The sequence below is a fragment of the Triticum urartu genome, chromosome 7A, assembly GCF_056163025.1.
Source record: "Triticum urartu cultivar PI428250 chromosome 7A, HENAU_Tu73, whole genome shotgun sequence".
Lineage (NCBI taxonomy): Eukaryota > Viridiplantae > Streptophyta > Magnoliopsida > Poales > Poaceae > Triticum > Triticum urartu.
Window position 1 is genome coordinate 30,981,180 of NC_141879.1, and position 24,723 is coordinate 31,005,902.

General features: G+C 49.5%; 1 protein-coding gene across 1 annotated transcript; it reads right to left on the reverse strand.

The window, feature by feature from the left end:
• Positions 1-11,312: 11,312 nt before the first annotated feature.
• On the reverse strand, positions 11,313-11,770 carry LOC147957294 (protein phosphatase 2C 53-like). Its single transcript, XM_087531635.1, has 2 exons — positions 11,729-11,770; positions 11,313-11,591 (listed from the first exon to the last, which is right to left on the reverse strand). Exons 1-2 carry the CDS (start codon positions 11,768-11,770, stop codon positions 11,313-11,315), a joined length of 321 nt encoding a protein of 106 aa, XP_087387761.1.
• Between the last annotated feature and the right edge of the window lie 12,953 nt (positions 11,771-24,723).

The following is a 24,723-nucleotide window of genomic DNA, read 5'->3' on the forward strand; positions in this document are numbered from 1 at the left end:
GGGAGTCTCCACAGGTGGCGATGAGGTTTCTGGCGCGCACCAGGAGCTCCACCACGATGGTGGGTGGACCCCATGATGGGCCATCCCACTTCAGCGCCGCCTCCCACGCACGACGCTCTGCCTCGTCAGCCTTTTCCGGGTGCTCCTTCGGGTAGTCTGTTACCGTGCCTACCAGCTCCTCCACAAGTATGACGTGCATCTGGTCCCTGCACAGGGCCGACACTGCATAACGATGTAGCAAGCAAATCAAAGGTGTAGCGGAAAGAGCGTGGATGGTGCCGACCATTAGACCTGGAGGTGGCTTGGAAGGTTACCTGGGGGTCGCCGTGGCCGTCGAACATGGCAAAGAAGTGCATGGGGTAGCTATCGGCCCGGGCGCAGCGATATGGTGTCCTCCATACCCTTTCGCGGATCCATCCCCCACTCCGACGCGGACCGGAAAGAGAGGGACCACACTGCCGCCGCCGCCGCCGCTTCAGCTGGCAGCACCGCAGCAGGGGCGCCAGCACCACACCCGATCCATCCCCTTCCTCGGTGCCTGTCAGAAACCCCTCCGACACCGACGATGTGTTGTACCCGGACGAGGGCGGTGGGGACTGCGCCTCGCCTTCCACAGAGGCCATGGCTGGGGCGGCTCCCCACTTGCCGGCGGCGGGAACATTGTTGACACCCGCGTTGGCCATAACTACAGATCGACGATCACTGAAGGGAGCATATTGATTAGAATAGGCGAGGGCCCTAAAGCAGCAGAGAATTCGCTACCAAGCAAGACTTGTGGGAAAGAAACGAACACACAAGGGGCGGAGGAAAGCTGGGGGATGAAGAAGAAAAGAAATATGGTCTTTGGGAGCGAACCAGTTTTGTGTAACGGGCACCATATATGGAATTGTGGCTACACGGCGGCAGGCGACAGACACATGTTTGTCCATTTATTACTCGTAATTAATTTCTACTCGTTTTTAATATTTTAGCATCATTATCTTCGACTCCCTCCGTCCCATAATATAAGTGTTATTTACACTACTCTACTGTGAAAAATGCTCTTATATTATGGGATGGAGGGAGTATCTTTCATTTATTATTTTCTTTTCTTTTGGAGAAAAAACTTGATTACTCATTGATCAAACTGACATAGCCCATGACGCCCTCCCTCCCAAGTGGTCCTCGTGTTGCCTCCCGGGCGCATTGGGGGCGATCTGATCTTTCATCGCGCCGCCTCACCTCGTCCCCCTTCCCTCCCTCGCCGCCACCAGAGACGGCCATCGGCAAAGCCCGGGCGGGTGCAGGGGAAGGTGGCGGCAGGGATCTTCGTGCTGAGTTCAGCGGCTGACTGCTCCTCTTCGTGCTGAGTTCGCCCTCAAGGACTTGGGGCCCCTGCACTACTTCCTCGACATCGAGGTGGTCCGCCGGCCTGACGGCTTCTTTCTGCATCAGCAGAAGTACGCCCACGAGCTCCTGGAGCATGCCGGTATGCTTAACTGCAAGCCGGCGCCCACACCCGTCGACACGAAGGCGAAGATCTCTGCTCTGGAGGGGTCTCTCGCGTCCGATGGAGCGTTTTATCGCTCCATTGTTGGTGCTTTACAGTACCTGACGCTGACTCGACCCGACCTGCAGTATGCTGTTCAGCAGGTGTGCCTCCACATGCACGCCCCGCATGACTCCCACTGGACCTTGGTGAAGCGTATTCTCCGTTATATATGTGGCACCATGTCCTTGGGACTCACCCTGACGGCCTCCGCCTCCACCGACCTCGTGGCCTACTCGGATGCCAACTGGGCTGGCTGCCCCGACACTCAACGCTCCATGTTCGGCTACTGCGTCTACCTTGGGCCCTCGTTGATCTCTTGGTCATCAAAGCGGCAGCCCATGGTCTCCCGCTCCAGCGCCGAGGCAGAGTATCGCGTCGTGGCTAATGCCGTGGCTGAGTGCTCTTGGCTCCGTCAGCTGATCCAGGAGTTGCTTTGTGATGTTCATAAAGCTACTCTTATCTACTGCGATAACGTCGGCGCGGTCTACCTTTCCGCCAACCCGGTGCACCATCGCCGTACGAAGCATATTGAGCTCGATATTCACTTCGTGCGCGAGCAGGTTGCCCTTGGCCGTGTTCGGGTTCTTCATGTGCCGACGTCGCAACAGTTTGCTGATGTGATGACTAAGGGATTGCCTACTTCCGTCTTCGAGGAGTTTCGGTCCAGTCTCTGTGTATCTTGCGACGCTTCGACTGCGGGGGGTGTTGAGTTGTATTTTGTGTTGCATGTATTACGTGTTGTGGCCCACCTCCTAGTTGTGTATAGTTGAGGTTGAGGCCTACCCTGTACTTATATATACCGTGCACCAGCACCCCATCAATACAAGGATTATTGTATTGCAAAACATCTCTCTACAGTTGTGTTCATATGTTAATTTACTTATATGAACTATGTGATAAGATTTCTCACGGTATGTGCATTTTGAAGTTACCTCATCAATATCGGATACTCATATTTGTGCATTAAGGTGTTGTAGTCACTGAGTCAGCAATTACCGACGTGCTCTAAACTGTTAACAAATATATTCTATGGAGAAAAGTGACAAGTCTAAAACAGAGAATGATCTTTTTGGGTACAAGAGAGTTCTTGTGGATGAAACTCATCTGGCTACTATTGGTCACCTTCCAGTTATGGTTAATTCAAATTTATCTTGGTTGCATGAACTCAGGGAAAGTGACTGCCTTTTTTATTCTGGTGGACACTTTTTGATCAGGGGAATGGAGAAGGTATTTTCTACTGCTCTCTCTTAATTTAATTGATGTATCATGTAGTCTGCAGGATGAAGACGAAAAAAGTTCTGGCGTGAAGTGTTTTTGCGCCACGCTCCTATGGAAAAAAAAGTTCATCATGTATAAAAAAAATATATTTGTCAAAACAGTTATGCATAGAAATGACCATCATCTTCCGCTGAACCTGCACAAGCTCCGACGTCGACCCGAAAGCCATTGGCCATACTGCCCCCGCTGCCGCTTCAGCTCGTAGTAGGGGCGCTGCCAACACGTTGGAGAGATCTCCTTCCTCGACATAATTGAGGGACGCCACTGAACTTTCTGATTATGTGTAGCACCTCGATGAGGCGTGTGGGCACCTCCGTAATTTAGGGTGCCGTTCCACCGTTGAACGCATGTTGGGTCCTGTCAATTCCAATTAATGCCGTAAAACTGGAAGGTTTTTATTTCTGTCGTTTCCCATTTTTTATGCTTTTCTTTTAACACTTTCCAAATACGTACCTCAGTCCAGCTCGAGAAATTTTAAAATTTCGAGATTTTCAATGAACATGAATTTTGTCTGGGGCATGGTTCGACACACGCACCTGTTATGAATAGTAAATTCAGAAAAAAAATAGAAACTGATTCTTTTTCAAAAAATCTGAATTTTTTTCGCATACATGATCCACGACTCTACTCATGTGCCAGCAAACTTCCAAATCCAAAGAAAGAAAGAAACGCGGTAGTGCTGGCTAGCGCGTCCAATTAGTGCACACGACGCCGGCAGGAACGCTGCTACGGGCAGATCACATCGAAGCAGAAAAAAAGCTATTGTGGGGGCGAACGTAGGAGCCGACACCGGCCCTCGCGTCGTCCTCCCGAGGGCGACTCGGGGGCGACTAGGGTTTCCCCCGCGCCGCCACACCCTCAATCCCAGCCCCCCCTCGCGGCCACCTGAGGGGATCGACGGGCAAGCCTGCTGGGTCGTCGAGGAAGGTGGCGGTGAGGTGCTTTGCTGCGTTTTCTGTGGAGGGTGCTCGTTCCTGCAAGAGTCCTTCTTGCGGCCATGGAACGGGACCTGGTGCTCCCCTGCTCCCCTCTTGGTCTCGGCGGCTTTCTTCTTCGGCGACCTCCCGACGGCTATCCTTCTGCTCTTGGTTGTTCAAGAGAGGTGGCAGTGCAGCTGTGGTGTGTGCCTGCGGCGTGGCGAGGGCTGTGCAACTTGTCTGCGATGGGGATCCGGCTGGCATCTGCTTTAGTTCTCGGGTGAGCTCCAACGATCCGGCGGTGCGGCGCCTTCGAGCCTAGGCGAGAGGAAAGGGTTCCTCTTCGGCATTGGGAGCGATGTTCTCCCCTTGCCCTTGGGTTCAGACAGTTCACACCTTTCTCTGGTCTTCGGCTGATCATCGAGGCTTCTCTGTTGCTCCTCTCTCTGTTGACTATGTGCAGTAGGCTTCGACATTACTAGCAGGGCTCTCCATGTTTTTTCTTTCTGCTCTAGTGTGTGTTGCATTGTTAGCTGTTCACTAAGCTCCATTGTATCTTTCGGTCGTTATCGCTTGGTGGCCTTGTGTAATCCTGGCCGGTTGATGGCTTCGTTAATTCAAAGCCGGGCTCCCCTTGAGCCTTCGTTCTAAAAAAAGATCAGATCGAAGCCCCGAGGAAACCCTTCCCTTCCGAGCTTCAATCGCCGTTTCATGTTTCTGATCTAGCCCGCTCCTACACGACGCGATCGACGATGTACAAGCTCAGTCTAAACAACATGTGCCAGCAGTGGTGGTGGGCGACGCCGGCCTACACCGACCGGCGCGAGGGCCCTGACCACGCGTCAAGGTTCCATTCCACCGTTGCTGTAGGCGGCGCCGAGTTCAGCTCGCCAGAGTCCGATTCCCGCACGCTCATCCAGGCACAAGACCTTGCCGCAAGGGCAGCCTTGGAGGACGTCGCCACCAGGGAAGCGTTGGAGCACCCCTCGTCACCTCCGCAACTACTGACCGGTGAGTATGTATGCGCCCTAGCTAGCTAGATCCTGTTTTGCTCAAGATCCTAGAGCTCCGGCTAGCGCCAGATATATGCGCCGTCACTGCTTCTCAGTCAACTACCAAAGCAGACGTGAGACGATTCCTAAAAATCTGATCCGCCACGACAGATGGGGCCTCGTCGTGCTCGACAAGATCACAGAAGATCGACTTGTTAACAGTACATCTAGACTCTCTCTTTTTTTTCCGGGAACAATACATCCAGACTCTATACATATAGGTGGGTTACGTTGCCGGTTGTTTGTAGACCACCATCTCTACTCCTAATGGACGAATTGGTTGAATAGTCCCCCCCACTTTCAACCGGTTTATTTTCAACCAGTTTTTCTTTGTCCCACCTCCCACCAGCCCCTCCCACCGGTTTTTCTCTTTTCTCGTCTGACCGGCAATACCCAACGTATTTATGGTAATCAATCATAATTAATCCACGTATAGTAATAAATCAATCCAGGTATGGTAAAGTCATAACTCAGGAAATTTTGAATATGGTAATTATATGGTAATAAATTTAAATTACCCCAAAGGCTATCAATCCAGGTATGGCAAGGCCATAACTTGGGAAATATTGAATATGGTAATAAATTTAAATTACCACCAGGTATGGTAAGGCTATTCACGTATAGTAATAAATCATATAGTAATAAATCATAATTAATCCACGTATAGTAATAAATCAATCCAGGTATGGTAAGGTCATAACTCAGGAAATTTTGAATATGGTAATTATATGGTAATAAATTTAAATTACCCCAAAGGCTATCAATCCAGGTATGGCAAGGCCATAACTTGGGAAATATTGAATATGGTAATAAATTTAAATTACCACCAGGTATGGTAAGGCTATCGACGTATAGTAATAAATCATATAGTAATAAATCATAATTAATCCACGTATAGTAATAAATCAATCCAGGTATGGTAAGGTCATAACTCAGGAAATTTTGAATATGGTAATTATATGGTAATAAATTTAAATTACCCCAAAGGCTATCAATCCAGGTATGGTAAGGCCATAACTCGGGAAATATCGAATATGGTAATAAATTTAAATTACCACCAGGTATGGTAAGGCTATCCACGTATAGTAATAAATCATATAGTAATAAATCATAATTAATCCACGTATAGTAATAAATCAATCCAGGTATGGTAAGGTCATAACTCAGGAAATTTTGAATATGGTAATTATATGGTAATAAATTTAAATTACCCCAAAGGCTATCAATCCAGGTATGGTAAGGCCATAACTCGGGAAATATCGAATATGGTAATAAATTTAAATTACCACCAGGTATGGTAAGGCTATCCACGTATAGTAATAAATCATAATTAATCCACGTATAGTAATAAACCAATCCAGGTATGGTAAGGTCATAACTCAGGAAATTTTGAATATGGTAATTATATGGTAATAAATTTAAATTACCCCAAAGGCTATCAATCCAGGTATGGTAAGGCCATAACTCGGGAAATATCGAATATGGTAATAAATTTAAATTACCACCAGGTATGGTAAGGCTATCGATCCAGGTATGGCACGCCCTCACCTGATCACCTATCACAATCTCCAGCCCCACGCATGCACCAAAGAACCCACCCGGCACCAAACGCAGCTCCTCTCGATCCCCTCGAGTAAACACGCCGCCGTCGTGCGATCTTCCTGACACAGACGCCGTCGCCGCCTCCTTCCCACCTACGGCGTCCCCCACGTCCATGGTGACGGCGCTCGCGTCATACACTGACCCTCCGCCTCATATAGGTTGGTCGTTGATGGAGTGGGATGTGCCGCTGCGGTTTGGGGAGGCGCAATCACGATCTGGTTGGGATCTCAGTGTGGACTCGTTCTCTGCGATGAAGGATGGCGCTGCCTCCCTTGCAAATGGGATCGGAGGAAGGGGCTCTACGTCGTGAATGTCGGCGAGGGAGTGGCCGAAGGCGAGCCCGACGGTGAGCACGGGTGTTCGTCCCATGAAATAGGCGGCCACGGAGGGCGGATCTGAGGCCACCCCAATCGCCAGTGGCCCTTCCTCCCATCGCTCATCGCCTCCATTCTCTCTCTCCTCTAAATCTTTGTTGCCCCTGCCTGATTCTGGCCGACGCCATCCGGCTCTCGCATCGACCACCACCAGCACGGCTGCGGACGAGGCGCAACCGCCGCCGCCGCCATCCTCATCCACCTCCTCCACCGTCCTTCCCAGCCGTCGTCGGGGGCACCCGCCATCTGCGCTCTAGCCCACCCGCTCCCTCCTATCCCCTCCCCCTGCGTGCCAGCCCCGTGATCCATCGCACAGATGGCAGGTACTACAGCGACCTCCTCCCCAGCGGATCCGGCCTCCTCCGATGGAGATCCATCCTGGGCACCGCCTTATTCTCATGCGTGCACGTCTATATCAACGTGTCATTCCACCTCACCTGAGCCTTTACCTTCCCACCTCTGCTTCAGATCCACATCACTTTGCAAGGTATGTGCTTGATCGTTCCGAACTGGATCGATGGATTGTGCAAGGTACTTTGGGTGTCGTCATTGACGGCAATTGTCACGCCATGCTACCATCGGAGGGGTCCCTCATCGATGATTAGGGTCTTCCGAACTGCACGAGCTCCATTGAGAAGGATGTTTTAATTCTGGTTTTGCCTACATGCTTTCTTTGCCTGTATCTACTTAGCTAATGTCTTCTTATAGATAGTAGCTGCTGAAGTGGTGATCAAAGTTGTTCACTATAAGGAAACAACCATGATAACAAAAGTGTATATTCCCTGACCTTTGACCTGAAGTACTTTTTCATTAGAAACTTGCAACAGCCAGGCATTGAAATTAGCAACAGCTTCGTACGTACTGAACTAATTTGCAGCAACACGTACTGAACTAAGTTAGGTTATGCTCATCGTTCCAACATGCTTAGTGATACCCACCTAGCAAGCTGATCAAACATGAAAAAATTGAAGTGCTACTGCTAATCGTACTATTCTGAATGTGAAAATCTATTTAATTGGCTCTTCTCTAATTGTACACTTGCATAAATCTCAGATCTTGCAAATTACAGTATAACCATAAAAGTCATGCTTTGACTCCTATAGGGCCTTTTGCACTTTAATATGACCAATAATTTGCCTTAATATCACAGATTGTATTACTACCTTTCTACGTGAATGACATTCAAGAAGGTCATTAAATAAAACCAACAAATCCTTCTGGTATTGGAGTGTAGGAAAGTTGAGACTATAAAACCAAAAGGTTATATTTACGTTTATTAGAGAAGGTTCTTTACTTTTTATAGGAAAACACAAAATGTTGCGATGTAGAGTCTAGGTGGTGGGCCTCCTTGATCCACTTGGTGTATGAGGGCGACTCCGGTCCTGGCACCCATAGTGCCAGTGATCCAAAAATCATAGGGCCTGGATATAGCTCTAGCAGACGTATGCGGCTTGCGCATCGAGCTTGGTCATCTCGAGAATGGAGATAGGCGAGTTGTAGACCAAGAGCTGGTACAGAGATAGGCGAGTTGTAGACAAGAGCTGGTGGGCAGCAAGAAACGCATGCACACCAAAGAACAAATCTGAGTCACATGCCTACTTCTATTGGTTTCTACAAAGAGCGGCTAGCTTAGATCTTAGACCAGTCGGTCACTGTCGAGGTCGCCAAGGTGATCTTACAGCACCGCCGTGGGGATTTCTCATGATTTTATGTAGGCAAGCCGCAAGCGGTGGTGGTGATTGGCTGGGTGGTGTCGCTGCCTTGGGAAGAGACGAAGTGATGGTAAAAGTAAGCAGGATCCGATGATTCTTCCGTGGGGATAGCCAAAGTCAAGATGTCGACTACAGACTCGTCGCAGACTTGCAGTGAACCTGGATGCGGCGAGCCTGATTTGTGGATCGATGGCGGGTCTTGACTTTGTTAGGCTGGGATTGGATGGTTGCGAAGGGTGGTGCTTGGTTGGGTTCCCGTGGAAGAATGTGGCCTCCTCGTGGATCTGGTCATGCCCATCCTAGAGAACATTGTGTCCCTAGCTCCCTCGAGGAGCAAGGACAGTGCAAGCGGCAGCAGGGGGTAGGGGTAGATGTGGGGAGGGATGTCGGCGGCTGCTCGAGGTCATCATGATGAAACCCTTGACATCCCATCTTTATCAATGGAAGTGGAAGAGCACGAAGTCGAGATTGGATAGGAGTTTGAGTTCTTTTTGGCACTGATCGGTTCCCCACTTTAGAGATGTATTTTTTTTTGCGTGCGAGCAAACAGTGGGTTGATTCTAAAAGGGATAGGCACTTTTCAACAGAAGTGCATGACGGACCAAAAATATGACCTCGTTTTATTCGTTTGATAGATATCGTATTATTCGTTGTTGTTCGTTCGGTGAAATTTCCTAATATTTGATTGTTGTGTTTCTAATTAGAGCACCCCATAATCACCCAATATGAGGGGATGATAAATGAAAGATACTGATTATAAATTTTGAAGAGCCCGTGGCAACACACGGCCGTTATACTAGTATATATACTGGGCTCAACTGTTAAATGGAGGTTTAAGCCGTTTTGATATAACGCGTGTAGCTCCCCCACTAGTAGAAAACGGAGCTTGAAAACCGGTTCGTAAGGGCCTTTAGTGTCTGTTCCATCCCCCCCCTTTAATACCGGTTCGACACGAACCGAAAGTGCCACCACGTGGCGTGAGCTCGCGCCCTGGTATGGGGGACCTTTGGAAAAAAATTTGATTTTTTTTATTTTTATTTTTTCTGAATTATTTGATGATTTATTCTCTAATCACCTCTCTTAACTACTCAAGTGTGGATCACTCATTCCAAATCGCCTAACTTCCCGGCCGGTCACCCATCCTCTCACCCCCCCCCCCCCAGCCTGAGCACACTTAACTTCGAAGTTCTATTCCCCCTACATTCTAAGTCTACACTTGTTGTTTTCCTGACAAATGTAAGCTATCAATCCTATTAACCCTTAGCAGTTTAGCTTGAGCATTAGGTCACACGTTTCACCGTTTGAGTTTGAAACTATTATTCTAAAAAACAGTAATTATTTAGTAACACTAATATTTCTTGAATAAGTTTGACCATACTTTGACCACAGTTTGACCATATTTTGAGTAGATTTGACCAAAATTCAAAAAATTGAAATAATTATTTAGTAACACTAATATTCTTGAATAATTATGTAGTAACATTAATACTTCTTGAATAAGTAGTTTGACCAGATATAACCAATTTTTTTTAAAAAAACTGAAATTTGACCATATCTTTTTTTCCTTTTGGAATTTGAGGATTCTAAAAAATTGCAAACAGGCCGTAGGCGGTCTCCATTGGATGCGGATTTTCGTGCTGAATTTTTTGATATATTATACGTTTTTTTCAACATCGTATGCAAAAGTTATAGCCGTTTTACATCTTCCCTATACTTTTTGCAAAACATGTCCAATTTTAAGTTTTCAAATTTTCCTAACTAGTAGATGTAGTAATATAACTACCTCTCGAAGGATTTTATTTTTTGAAGTTTTTATCATTTTCTTTTGATTTTTTCAAAACTGAAATGGCGATAAGGGGGGGTTAGAGTATGAAAATTGCCCCCTTTATTGTGGGTTCGTGTCACGAACCCACACTAAAGGCTTGTCCCCTTTAGTGTGGGTTCGTGGCACGAACCGGTACTATTGGTTAGACCTTTAGTGCCGGTTTGTGTCACAAACCGGTACTAAAGGGGCTCGTGGGGACCCGGCCTGGCGCCAGCCTGCCACTACCCCTTTAGTACCGGTTCGTGGCACGAACTGGTACTAAAGGCTCAACACGAACCGATACTAATGCATATGGTGCCTTTAGTGCCGGGCCAACTTCAAACCCACACTAATGTGTCTCACATTAGACCATTTTTCTACTAGTGCCCCCCTACAATGGACGTGATACTAATTTTTTCTACGAGCCAACAAAGTAACCTGTCTTGGAAGAGAGACGGTGTAGAGGTAGAGAGAGGAAAGAAAGAAATGGATGCGAGAAAGGGCACAAGACTCGGAAGGCTGGAGGATGATGATAAAATGTTCTGGCGTGAAGTGTTTTTGCGCCACACTCGTATGGAAAAAAAGGTTCATCGTGTATATGAAAAAATATATTCACCGTCTATTCAAACAAGTGTTCATCATGTACTTGAAAAGATGTTCAACAAATATTTGAAAATGTGTTCAACACATATTTGATAAATGTTCATCTTGTATTTGAGAAAGTTTTCAACACATATTTGATGTTCATCGTGTATTTCAAAAATCTTTACCGCATATTTCAAAGCGTGTGCATAAGAACCAAACAAACTATACACGCCTTTGATACAATAGTAATACGTACGTACCTAAAGCCCGCGACATGGCAAGCCCCCCAATCCCGCAGATGCCTGTTGTTGGAGCTCCACACTTTGCCTCCGGACGCCTTGACGCGCGCCCTCTCGTCCGCCCGCTCCAGCTGTATCCACTCCTCATCAAGCTCAAAATTTGTCCAAAGGAGAAAAATACAATGCGCATGACGCGATTAATCTCACCTTTGGTCCTCTCACAACGGGATGGCATCATAGGCACGGCATAACACGGTGCGGGAGTCGCTGCAGTTGGCCACCAGGATGCTACCGCGGACCAGAAGCGCCACCACGGCAGTGTACCCCATGACGGGCCATCCCGATTCCGACAACCCCATCCCTAGTGCGTCCGCCCGCTCGAAGCTCCGGTTCAGCACCGCCTCCCACGCATGACACTCCGCCTCTTCTTCATTTTCCGGGCCGGCGAGCTCCTCCACCAAGATGGCGTGCATCTGTTCCCTGCACAGGGCTGACAGCTGCACCGCTACGTACCAAGCAAATCAAACGTGTAAGGTAGGGTGCACATGTGTCAAGTACTCGACCTGGATATGGCGTGGAAGGTTCGTAGTCTGGCCAAGTGAACCAACGACTAGGTGAGGAGAGGGGAGGTTACCTTGGGGTCGCCCTGGCCGTCGAAGAAGGCGAAGAAGTGCATGGGCGAGCCGTCGGCCTAGGCGCAGAAGAACCCGCACAGCCCCTTGTCCGATGTTGACCTGAACGCCAATGGGCCACATGCGCCACACAGCTCATGCCGTCGCTTCAGCGGGCTGTGTAGGAGAGCCGCCACCGCGCGGGAGCTCTCCCCTTCCTCTGGACCCGTGACGTAGCCCTCCGACTGCTCCGAGGATGCATGGTACCCAGACAAGAGAGGTGAGGACTGGAACTCACCTTCCTCCAACTCCACAGCAGGGTTGGCTCCCGACTCGCCGGCGGCGCTGGCGATAACTACAGAGTACAGAGCACAGATCGACCACGCGAAGGGGCGAGCAGGTTGAGCACAATGCCTGCGGGCTACGGCTCAGCAAAGCCTTCGCTACCAAGCAATCTGCGGGGAAGAAACAGGCGCGGAAGAGGAGAAGGAATACTGAAGCACTCTCCACTTTATCCTATTTTTCGTACTAGTGATCAAAGCAATTTTGTGTATGAATCGGGGCTATAGGTGGCAGGCATCGGACAAGCGTCTTTCTTATCCATATTACTAGTCTTAATTAATTAATGTTTCTCCATTTTTAATGTTTCATTATTTCCTCCTATTTTATGGTCAATCTCAAATGATACTATATTTCCAACTCAAAAATGAAATATACGATCTTTCATTTATTATTTCTCCTATTGATTCTTAGAATATTTTCTCATATTTTTGTGCCGCTGACACGTCATGAGGCATTTCTTCTGCATCTTCTTCCTTTTAACGTTTCATTATTTGCTTCTTTCTTTTCTCTTTCTCAGACAATATCTTCTATTTATTGTTGATAATTTGCTTATTGTTGTCGCATGTTCTAGCATCATCGGAAGGCATATGAGAGTAGTCTTCGTCGGATCTCTCAAGATCCTGTCGGTGCATGTCTTCGATGGATCTGTTTGGATCTAGTGTTCGTTCGATTTCGGTCATTTGTCTACACATTTGATCATTACGTTCTACACTTTTCATCTACAGTATCCATTGATTGCTATTGATTAATGTGTCATGATTTTCTCCTTATCTCTTTCGTCCTTCTCAGGCTGGCCCCGTGTTCAGAGCACTCGCCATTTGTTGTCTATCTTGAAGATTCAGAGAATGATCTCTGCACGTATTCTCTCTCCCCATTTAAATTACATGCGTTTGATTTTGTTGCCATATTTTGAATGATTGATATCTTTCAAACTAAACTTTGTTTTTGATACTTTTTTATAAATTTGAATCCGTAACAAGAAGAATTTGAACTGTCTTTTTCTTTTACTTGTTTCAACTATCTTTGAAATTACTTTCATAAAACATTACATTATTCCACTATTTGAAAAACTGGTTTTGACGGTTTCACTATTTAAAAAAATTGTTCCTACTATTTCAAAAGATCAATTTCAATTTTTATTTTTAAGAAGCCAACCATGTAACCTGTCTTGGAAGAGATATGGTGTAGAGGTAGAGAGTGGAATGAAAGAAACGGAGGCGAGAAAGGGCAGAACATGAGGAAGGTGGGAGGATGAAGAAAAAAAGTTCCGGCGGGAAGTGTTTTTGTGCCACACTCGTATGGAAAAATAGTTCATCATGTATTTGAAAAAATAGATTCATCGTGCACTCAAAAAAGTGTTCATCATGTACTTGAAAAGGTGTTCAACAGATATTTGAAAAAGTGTTCAACACATATTTGAATAAATGTTCATCTTGTATTTGAAAAGTGTTCAACACATATCTGAAGTTCGTCGTGTATTTAAAAAATGTAAACCGCATTTTCAAAATATATTCAACGTATATTTCAAAACATATTCACTACGTATTTAAAGAATGTTCTTTTGTATTTAAAAAGTATTTACCGTGTACTTGAAAAACTGTGCATTGCATATTTCTAAAAAAGTGTTCATCACAAATTTTTGAAAAACATATTCATTGCATATTTCGGAAAAAAAATGTGGATCACATATTTGTTAAAAACTGTTAAACACACACATTTGATTTTTTGTATATTGTATAAGATAGATATATACAAAACCAATATTAATGCATGGAAAGAAAACGTGTACGTATGTATCTAAAGTGCAGGTAACTCTGACCCTGACCCCAAGGTTTGCTAAAACCTCCACCGGTGCTTAGCGGCGGCCCGTGGGTCATTAAAAGTTTCTCTGCTGTGTTCTGGCACGGGGCTGATCTGAGGCATGATCGTGCATGCCTGGGTCCGCGAGTTCACGAAGGTAAGACGGGCGGTTCGGGCCTGACGTGTGTTCCCAGGGATCTGATCTGGGGCGCCAGAACTATTTCGCCAAGGAACGGCCGGCCGCTTTGGCTTTCCGTCGTCTTTTAGAAGTTTACTTAGGATTTTGCTGGTACGGATCATAGAGTGCACGTAGTAGTAGTTTCATCATGCGGTGATCTGTGTGGCGTTTCTAGTGAGAACCGTGTCCACTCTAGGCCTCGTGATATGTATAAGTTCCCTTGTTATTTTTTGCTCTTCCGTGAGTCTCTCTGAGGTCGCTATCTGAGATTGATTGTTGTCTCTGTAAGTTGGGAAAGAACGGGCTGCTGATTGCATGCCTCGTCCAACTTATATTCACGTATATATAGAGTACAGGATTACAATCAGGTTACAATAAACAGTTTCCATGTACAGTAGATACCATGCCATCTATATGAGGCTTGGCGTGAACGCCAAGATGAGCAGCACCGGATGTGCCTGATGCGGAAGAATCTGAACGGCCAGATACGGCCATCCGGTCATGCTCTAACACGCCCCCGCAGTCTGAACCCGGGAGAGCAGCGACGTGAAGACTGGTCCGGAAGTCATGAAATAATGCCGTCAGTAGTCCTTTGGTGAAAATGTCCGCAAATTGAGAGGACGAGGGGACATGAAGAACACGAACGACACCCAGAGCAACCTTATCGCGAAGAAAGTGAATGTCCAGCTCGATATGCTTCTTGCGACGATGTTGAACGTTGGCAGAAAGATAAACTGCAGTGACGTTATCGCAATAGACAATGGTAGCACTATTAATAGGTCGATGAAGTTCATGGAGTAATTGGCGGACCCAACAAGATTCAGCCACTGCCGTTGCAACAGCTCTATACTCTACCTCGGCGCTGGACCGTTGTTTGCCATCGCGAGGACCAAGAGATAAGGTTATCACCGAGGAACATGCAAAAACCCGACGTTGAACTTCTGGTGTCCGGGCATCCGGCCCAATCGGCATCAGAGTAGGCAGTGAGAGAATGGGAGGAAGAAGAGTGTAGGAGAAGACCATGATGGAGAGTACCTTTGAGGTATCGAAGAATGCGTTTAATTAGATGGAAGTGAGGCTCTTTAGGATCATGCATATGAAGGCAAACTTGTTGAATAGCATAGGCTATTTCGGGACGAGGGAGAGTGGCGTACGGGAGAGCTCCGGTGAGACTCCGGTAGAGAGAGGGATCGGTGACGGGAGTGCCAACCGAACCGGATAATTTGGCCTTGGTATCGATAGGAGTTTGGACGGGATGACAGTCGCGCATACCTGCACGAGAGAGAATGTCAAGAATATATTGGCGTTGAGATAGGTGAAGACCAGAGGCGGTGCGAGTTACAGAAATACCGAGGAAGTGGTGAAGGGTGCCGAGATCCTTCATGGCAAATTCGGTGCTAAGGGACATGATGATAGACCGTAGAAGTGTGTGAGTAGCCGCAGTGAGAATGATGTCATCGACATAAAGAAGAAGATAGGCTAAGTTATTGTTACGATTAAGGATAAATAGAGAGGCATCGGACTTGGACCCGATAAATCCCATTGTGCGAGCAAAGGTTGCGAAAAGCTGAAACCATGCACGAGGTGGCTGTTAGAGGCCATAGAGGGATTTGAGAAGATGACATACATGAGTGGGATGTTGAGGATCCAAGAAGCCGGATGGTTGTTGGCTGTAGACTACTTCATCAAGATGACCATGAAGGAGGGCGTTTTCAACGTCTAGTTGATGGATCGGCCAGGAGTGGGATGTAGCTAAAGAAAGAACAATACGAATGGTCGCAGGTTTGACGACGGAGCTAAAAGTCTCATCAAAATCGACACCATGTTGTCGAGAGAACCCTCGAACAACCCACGGAGCTTTATGGCGAGAGAGAGAACCATCGGGATTGTGTTTGCGACGGAAGACCCATTTTCCACTAACGATATTAGCACCTAAAGGGGGAGGAACTAATTGCCATGTTTGATTGAGTGTGAGAGTGTCGAATTCTTCCTGCATGGCGTGTCGCCAAGAGGGATCGCGTAGGGCAGTGAGATAATTGTATGGGAGGGGAGAGGCTGTGATGGCAGAATAATTAAGGCGATCAATGGGTGGTGGAAGTCGGCCTGTGACTGAGCGTGTATGATAGAGTGATGGCGTTGGGTGCGTAGCTGACTTAGACGGAAGGGTCGCAGAACGTGTTTGAGATAGAGAACTTAGAGAAGGTGGTTCGGCTGGAGATGGAGGTGGGCCTGGAGATGTTGAACCTGAAGATGTTGGACCATCTAGTGGTGGAGAGGCGGAAGGAGTTGAGCTAGGTGTGGCTGGTTGGATGCTCTGGGAAGTGTGGCCGGGAAAACCATGCATAACGGGTGCATGCATAGTGGGTTTGGGACCTGGTACATGTAGAGATGAATTGAGTGTAGTGGTTGGCGTTGTAGCATGAGCTGCTGGGTGATGCACGTATTGAGGAGCTGGTGGTGGATCGAATAGGACAGCGGGTGGTGGTGGCGTAGAAGATGATTAGGGTGCATACGGAAATGTAGGCTCGTCAAAGATAACGTGACACGAGATAATGATGCGCCGGGTTGTGAGATCAAGACAGCAGTACCCAGGATGACGTGTAGGATAACCAAGAAAAACACATCTAGTTGAGCGGGCGCTGAGCTTATTAGGGGAAGTGGAGGATGTGTTAGGGTAACAAAGGCAACCGAATACTCGAAGGTCATTGTAAGATGGAGAGAGGCCGAACAACAGGGTATATGGTGTTGAAAATTTCCGTGTGGCTGTAGGACAAATGTTTATGAGGTAGGTGGCAGTATGGAGGGCTTCGGCCCAAAGAGATGGTGGCATGGGGGCTTGGAAGAGAAGGGTGCGAATGACATTATTAGTGGTATGGATTGCTCGCTCGGCGGTACCATTTTGCTGGGAGGTGTAAGGACAAGATAGGCGAAAAAGAATGCCATGGGTGGTGCAGAACGTATTTAGTTTAGTGTTTTCAAATTCTCGTCCATTATCACATTGGAGTGCGGAAATAGACAAATTAAATTGGGTACGAGTGTAGGCGTGAAAAGCAGTGAAGGTGGTGTAAACATCAGACTTTTTGCGTAGGGGAAAGCTCCAAAAATAATGTGTATAGTCGTCGACGATGATAAGATAATAACAAAGATCAGAAGTGCTAGGAACTGGGGCGTCCATAAATCACAATGAATTATTTCAAACGGGCGAGTAGTAGAAGTTTGAGACGCATAAAATGGTAGCCTAACATGTTTGGCTAACTGAAACGCATGACAGAGGGGAGGCCCTCCTTTATTGAAAGAAATATGCTTGGAGCTATTTAGACGTGACATGGTGTGGTTGCCGGGGTGGCCAAGTCGACGATGCCAAAGCGAGCGGGAGGCGATGATGGCGTGAGCTTCGGCAAGTGCTGGTTGGTGGAGAGGGTAGAGTGGTCCGGAGCTATTGCATCGAGAATCACGGTCTTGGATGGAAGGGCCTTCACAGAAAAACGGAAGGGATCAAAATCAATAGAACAATAATTATTAATGGTAAGTTGACGAACAGATACGAGATTTTTGATAATGTTGGGAACTACAACATTATTGCGAAGATAGAGAGGTTTAGAGAGAGATGCAAGTGTTTGGGAGCTAATATGAGTGATGGGAAGAGATGCACCATTGCCAACGGTTACTGTGTGAGCGGAGGATGGTGTGAGAGATTGAAGTTTACCCGGATCGGATGCCATATGGGAGGAAGCGCCGGAATACATGTACCATTCATTGTTGGGGAAGTGCATGTTGTTCAGGGCGGTGACAAGCGCAGGGTCGAGCTGTTGTTGCTGCTGCTGCAAGGTGGGAGGAGGTGGCGCCTGGTGAAGATGCGTGTTGGTGTAGCCAGTTGCTGGAGCATATGCTTGAGAAGTGCTTGTAGGACGAGGACCAAGAAGGCCTGGAGCTGGAGCACGCCATCCACGTGTTTGCTGCCATGGTTGAGGCTGGGACGGCGCCGGCTGTTGTACGTGGCCTGCACGAGTTCGCAGCCCTGTCCACGGATTAAACACCCATGGTTCACTGCGTCCATGACCACGTCCGCCACGGCCACGTCCACGGCCGCCGCCGCCGCCGCCGCGGTAGCCTTGGCCGTTGCTGTCGTAGGAGACTGAGCTGCCTCGTCCTGCGCCCCCGGAAGGTGCGCGCTCACCACCGGCGCTTGGAAGAATGCTGTTGCCGCTAGCCCAAAGAGCTGTGGCAGTAGCGTTCTTGGCGTCCACCTTCTTCTGTGTCTTCTCAAGAATTAGTGCTGATCTGGTCTGCACAGTGTTCCTTCCTTGATGTCTATTGTTTTGTAAGCACTGATTTCAGTATGAATTGCCGCATAGGGTCACGGTGGTGGATGTTTGTTAACAAGTACATGATTTTTCTTATTCTTCATGTCTTCTCAAGAATCAAGTCCATTGACACAACATGAAATGGAGCAGCAAGGAACAAATAGTTGCTTGATGTTCCCCGATTAGCTACATAGTTGTGGATGTCACTGATGTGTGATAATTCTTTATGAGCTTGATCCTATTGAACTGTTGTTGAGTTGTATTTTGTGTTGCATGTATTAAATGTTGTGGCCTACCTCCTAGTTATGCATAGTTGACGTTGAGGGCTACCCTGTATTTATATATACATGCACCAGCACCCCATCAATACAAGGATTATTGTATTGCAAAACATCTTTGTACATGATATCAGTTTTTTAGATTTTGATCCTCGTCTTCCACTGCCGCCCCCGCCCCCGCCGCCGTGCGCTCCTCCCGCGCCGCCGCCGCCGCCACCCCAGCGCCGCCGCCGCCGCACGACTCCTCCCGCGCCGCTGCCGCTGCCGCGACCCCACCGCCGCCGCCGCCGCCACGAGATTCCTCCTGCGCCGCCGCCGCCGCCGCGTGACTCCTCCCGCGCCGCCGCCGCCGCTCTCCCGCCGACCGTCGACCGCCCGCTGCCGCCGTCGGATCCCCGATGGCGTTCACCAGCCTGTCCGTCGCTGCCTCTGCTGTCCCGCCACCGGCACCCTTCGGTGCGGCCCCACCGCCATACGGCGCGACCGCCGCCTACTGCGCATCCGGCGTCAACCACATGCAGCCGGCCCTGCCAATGGCTGGTGGCCATGCTCCGCCCGCCCCGTCGATGGCCTCTCCGGACTGGTATTGCCCGTTGCCGCCATCCGCGCCTCCCCAGCAGCAGCCGGCCCAGGGCGCAGGGTGGGCCCCGCACTACCCGCAGGATCTCCCCGCGGGCCACCAGGGGTTCGTCGGCGCACCTTACCAGTCAATCGGCGCCGGCTACATCGCCCTCCCTGTGCCGCCGCCCCTCGATGGTTATGGCCCACCCGCTCCGGCGCTACCCTATGGGGGCCTTTCGCCGCCGCCGATACCTATGCCATGGGACACCGCCCTCCTCGCCGCCTAGCACTCCGCGACATTGCCGAGTAGCTCTATCGGCGGAGGCGACTGGTACATGGGCTCAGGTGCTACTGCGCATATGACAGCTCATCCCGGTAACCTAACCTCCTCCACTCCCGTTCACACACCCACTCGTATCACCGTCGGCAATGGCTCCTCCCTACCTATTAGTCATATCGGTAGCACTAGTTTTCCCTCCACTTCCACACCCATCACTATGTACAATGTTCTTGTTTCACCTGAATTAGTCACGAACCTAGTTTCTGTTCGTCGTCTTACTCGTGAGAACCCACTTACTGTTGAATTTGATGGTGTTGGCTTTTCTATGAAAGACGCCCGTACCCGGATGGTCCATCGATGTGACAGTCCCGATGAGCTCTACTATGTGCACGCCGGAGCCTCCACCTCCACACCCGCCGCCCTTGCCGCCGGCGTTGACCTTTGGCACGCTCGCTTGGGTCACCCCAACCACACCGCTTTACGTCAAATTCTTAGGAGTTTCTCTTTCTCGTGTAATAAGCTCGACGAGCACTCTTGTGAGGCTTGTCACTTAGGCAAGCACGTTCGTCTTCCCTTTAGTGTGTCTTCTTGAGTTTCCACTTTTCTGTTTCAATTACTTCATAGTGATGTTTGGACTTCTCCCGTTGCGAGTAACACGGGCTATCTATACTACTTGGTGATTTTAGATGATTATTCTTATTATGTGTGGACTTTTCCCCTTCGTCGTAAATCCAATGCTTTAGCCACACTCACCGCCTATTATTCCTATGTCACCACCAAGTTCGGTCGCCCCATACTCGCACTCCAGAAAGATAACGAAAAAGAGTTTGACAACGTCGCTCTCCGCACACTTCCTGCCTCTCACGGCACCATCTTTCGTCTGACTTGTCCATACACTTCACAGCAGAACGGCCGCGCCAGCGGTTTCTCCGCACTCTTAATGACTGCGTTCGCACACTACTCTTTCACTCTAACGTGCCCGCTCGGTTTTGGCCCGATGCTCTCGCCACCGCCACTCTCTTAGTTAATATTCGTTCATGTCGCCCTCGGGGGAACTACGCCCCTCACCATCTTCTCTTCGGCACACCACCGTACTATGATGGTCTCCGCATCTTCGGGTGTCTCTATTATCTTAGCACTGCGTCCACCACGCCACACAAGCTCGCACCACGATCCGTCCGATGCATCTTCCTTGTCTACCCTCCTAACAACAAAGGTTACCGGTGCTATGATTCTGTCACTCATCGCGTGTACACCTCGAGGCACATGTACTTTGTCGATACGGTGTTCCCTTTTTTCCAGGTTCCAACGGCATCGGCTCCTTCGGCGCCGGCCCCCGTGCCCCCTTCGTGGAGCGATGCGCGGCGGCACCCCCCGGAGCCCCCCCCCCGGCCCGGCGCCCTCTGCTACCCCCACCCGGCTTCCCGACTCCCTCCCCCGAGGTCGAGTCTGAGCGGGCCCTCGGGTCCCTGTCTCCCTCACACGAGGTTGAGCCCGGCACCCCGCCCGCCACCACAGCGACGGGCTCGACGTCAACCTCGCCCGTCGCCTCTTCCACCGCCAGATTGGCCGGCGCTGCTGCCGCCGCCGCCGCTGCTTCGTCCTCCACCGCCGTTGCGGCCTCCACCGCCGCCGCTGCCGCGATCCCCTCCGCGGCCGCGGCCCCCATCGCCGCACCGGGTGCCCCCGCCGCCGTGGCCCCCGTCGCCGCGGCATCCGCCGGCCCTGCTGCCCCGTCACTTGGTGTGACCACCCGTGCCCGAGCAGGAGTGCTTCGTCCTAGCACGCGCTACTCCGCCGACGATTATGCATGCACCGCCTCGATGTCGATGCCATCACCCATCCCCACCTCCGCTCGCGCTGCCCTTCGGGATCCCCACTGCCTAGCTGCGATGCAGGAGGAGTTCGATGCCCTACAGCGCAACCGCACGCGGCAGCTTGTTCCGCGACCCCCTCGTGCCAACAACATCTCTGGCAAGTGGGTGTTTCGCCACAAGACTCGCCCGGACGGTTCTCTCGAGCGCTACAAGGCTCGATGGGTGGTTCGCGGATTTCGGCAGCGCGCGGGCGTGAACTTCACCGACACCTTCGCCCCGGTTGTTAAACCGGGCACGATCCGCGCCGTGCTCTAGTTGGCGGTCTCGCGCGCCTGGCCTGTGCAACAGTTGGACGTCTCCAACGCCTTCTTGCACGGTCACCTTGCCGAGCAGGTGTACTGTGAGCAGCCCACTGGCTTCGTCCACGGCGAGCACCCGGACTTTACGTGCTTGCTCTCCCGTTCTCTTTATGGGTTAAAGCAGGCGCCTCGGGCTTGGTACCAGCGTATCGCAGCCTTCCTGGGGTCTTTGGGTTTTCGGTCCACTCGCTCCGATGCCTCACTATTCGTGTATCATCAGGGAGCTGACACTGCATATCTGCTGCTCTACGTCGACGACATCATCCTCACGGTGTCCGCCCCCGATCTCCTTCAGCGGATGACTGCTCGTCTTCGTGATGAGTTCGCCCTCAAGGTCTTGGGGCCCCTGCACTACTTCCTCGGCATCGAGGTGGTCCGCCGGCCTGACGGCTTCTTTCTGCATCAGCAGAAGTACGCCCACGAGCTCCTGCAGCGTGCCGGTATGCTTAACTTCAAGCCGGCGCCCACACTCGTGACACGAAGGCGAAGGTCTCTGCTCTGGAGGGGTCTCTCGCGTCCGATGGAGCGTTTTATCGCTCCATTGTTGGTGCTTTACAGTACCTGACGCTGACTCGACCCGACCTGCAGTACGCTGTTCAGCAGGTGTGCCTCCACATGCACGCCCCGCGTGACTCCCACTGGACCTTGGTGAAGCGTATTCTCCGTTATATACGTGGCACCATGTCCTTGGGACTCACGCTGACGGCCTCCGCCTCCACCGACCTCGTGGCCTACTCGGATGCCAACTGGGCTGGCTGCCCCGACACTCGACGCTCCACGTCCGGCTACTGCGTCTACCTTGGGCCCTCGTTGATCTCTTGGTCATCGAAGTAGCAGCCCATGGTCTCCCGCTCCAGCGCCGAGGCAGAGTATCGCGTCGTGGCTAATGCCGTGGCTGAGTGCTCTTGCTCCGTTAGCTGCTCCAGGAGTTGTTTTGTGAGGTTCATAAAGCTACTCTTATCTACTGCGATAACGTCGGCGCGGTCTACCTTTCCGCCAACCCGGTGCACCATCGCCGTACGAAGCATATAGAGCTCGATATTCACTTCGTGCGCGAGCAGGTTGCCCTTGGCCATGTTCGGGTTCTTCATGTGCCAACGTCGCAACAGTTTGCTGATGTGATGACTAAGGGATTGCCTACTTCCGTCTTCGAGGAGTTTCGGTCCAGTCTCTGTGTCTCTGGCGACGCTTCGACTGCGGGGGGTGTTAAGTTGTATTTTGTGTTGCATGTATTACGTGTTGTGGCCCATCTCCTAGTTGTGTATAGTTGAGGTTGAGGCCTACCCTATATTTATATATACCTGCACCAGCACCCTATCAATACTAGGATTATTGTATTGAAAAACATCTCTCTACAGTTGTGTTGATATGTTAATTTACTTATATAAACTATGTGATAAGATTTCTCATGGTGTGTGCATTTTGAAGTTACCTCATCAATATCGGATACTCATATTTGTGCACTTAGGTGTTGTAGTTACTGAGTCAGCAATTACCAAGGTGCTCTAAACTGTTAACAAATTTATTCTATGGAGAAAAGTGACAATTCTAAAACAGAGAATGATCTTTTTGGGTACAAGAGAGTTCTTGTGGATGAAACTCATCTGGCTACTATTGGTCGCCTTCCAGTTATGGTTAATTCAAATTTATCTTGGTTGCATGAACTCCGGGAAAGTGACTGCCTTTTTTATTCTGGTGGACACTTTTTGATCAGGGGAATGGAGAAGGTATTATTCTACCGCTCTCTCTTAATTTAATTGATGTATCATGTAGTCTGCAGGATGAAGACGAAAAAAGTTCTGCCGTGAAGTGTTTTTGCACCACGCTCCTATGGAAAAAAAGTTCATCGTGTATAAAAAAAAAATTCATCATGTATCCAGAAAAGTGTTCATCATGTACTTGAAAAGGTGTTCAACAGATATTTGATAAAGTGTTCAACACATATTTGATAAATATTCATCTTCTATTTGACAAATTGTTCAACACATATTTGATGTTCATCGTGTGCTTCAAAAATGTTTACCGCGTATTTCAAAACGTGTGCATAAGAACCAAACAAACTACACGCCTTGATACAGTAGTTATACGTATGTACCTGAAGCCCGCAACATGGCAAGCCCCCCAATCCCGCACCTACCCGTCGTTGGAGCGCGACACTTTGCCTCCAGCCGCCTTAACACGCGCCCTCTCGTCTGCCCGCTCCAATCATATCCACGCCTCATCAAGCTCAAAATTTGTCCATAGGAGAAAAAGACAATGTGCATAACGCGATTAATCTCACCTTGTGGTCCTCGGAAAACGGGATGGCATCACCGGCGCGGCAGAGCACGGCAAGGGAGTCGCCGCAGTTGGCCACCAGGACGCTGCCGCGGGCCAGAAGCGCCACCACGGCATTGCGTCCGCCTCTTCCCCAGCCCCATCCCTAGTGCATACGCCAGCTCGAAGCTCCGGTTCAGCACCGCCTCCCACGCACGATACTCCGCCTCTTCGTCATTTCCTGGGCCGGCCAGCTCCTCCACCAAGATGGCGTGCATCTGTTCCCTGCACAGCGCCGACACCTGCACCGCCACCATGTGGGAGCTCTCCCCTTCCTCTAGGCCCGTAAAGTAACCCTCTGACTCCTCCAAGGATGCGTAGTACCCGGACAAGAGAGGTGAGGACTGGACCTCACCTTCCTCCAAGGCCACGGCAGGGTTGGCTCCCGACTCGCCGGCGGCGCTGACCATAACTACAGAGGAAGACAGGAGCGCTCAGCTGTACTTTCTCTTAATTTTTGTAGAGGAAGACCGAAGCAGCAGAGGAGGAAGACTGCAGCGTTCCTGAAGCAGTTTTGTGTATAAAGAAACGCACGGATCGAGCACGCGTATCTTGAAATATTCACCGTGTACTTGAAAAACTGTCCATCACATATTTCTAAAAAAATGTTCATCACATATTTGCAAAAAACATGTTCATTGCATATTTCTGGAAGAAAATTTGGATCACATATTTGTTAAAAAGTGTTCAACACATACTTTCGTTTCTTCGTATATTGTATAAGATAGATATGTACAAAGCCAATGTTAATGCATGCAAACAAAACGTGTACGTATGTATCTA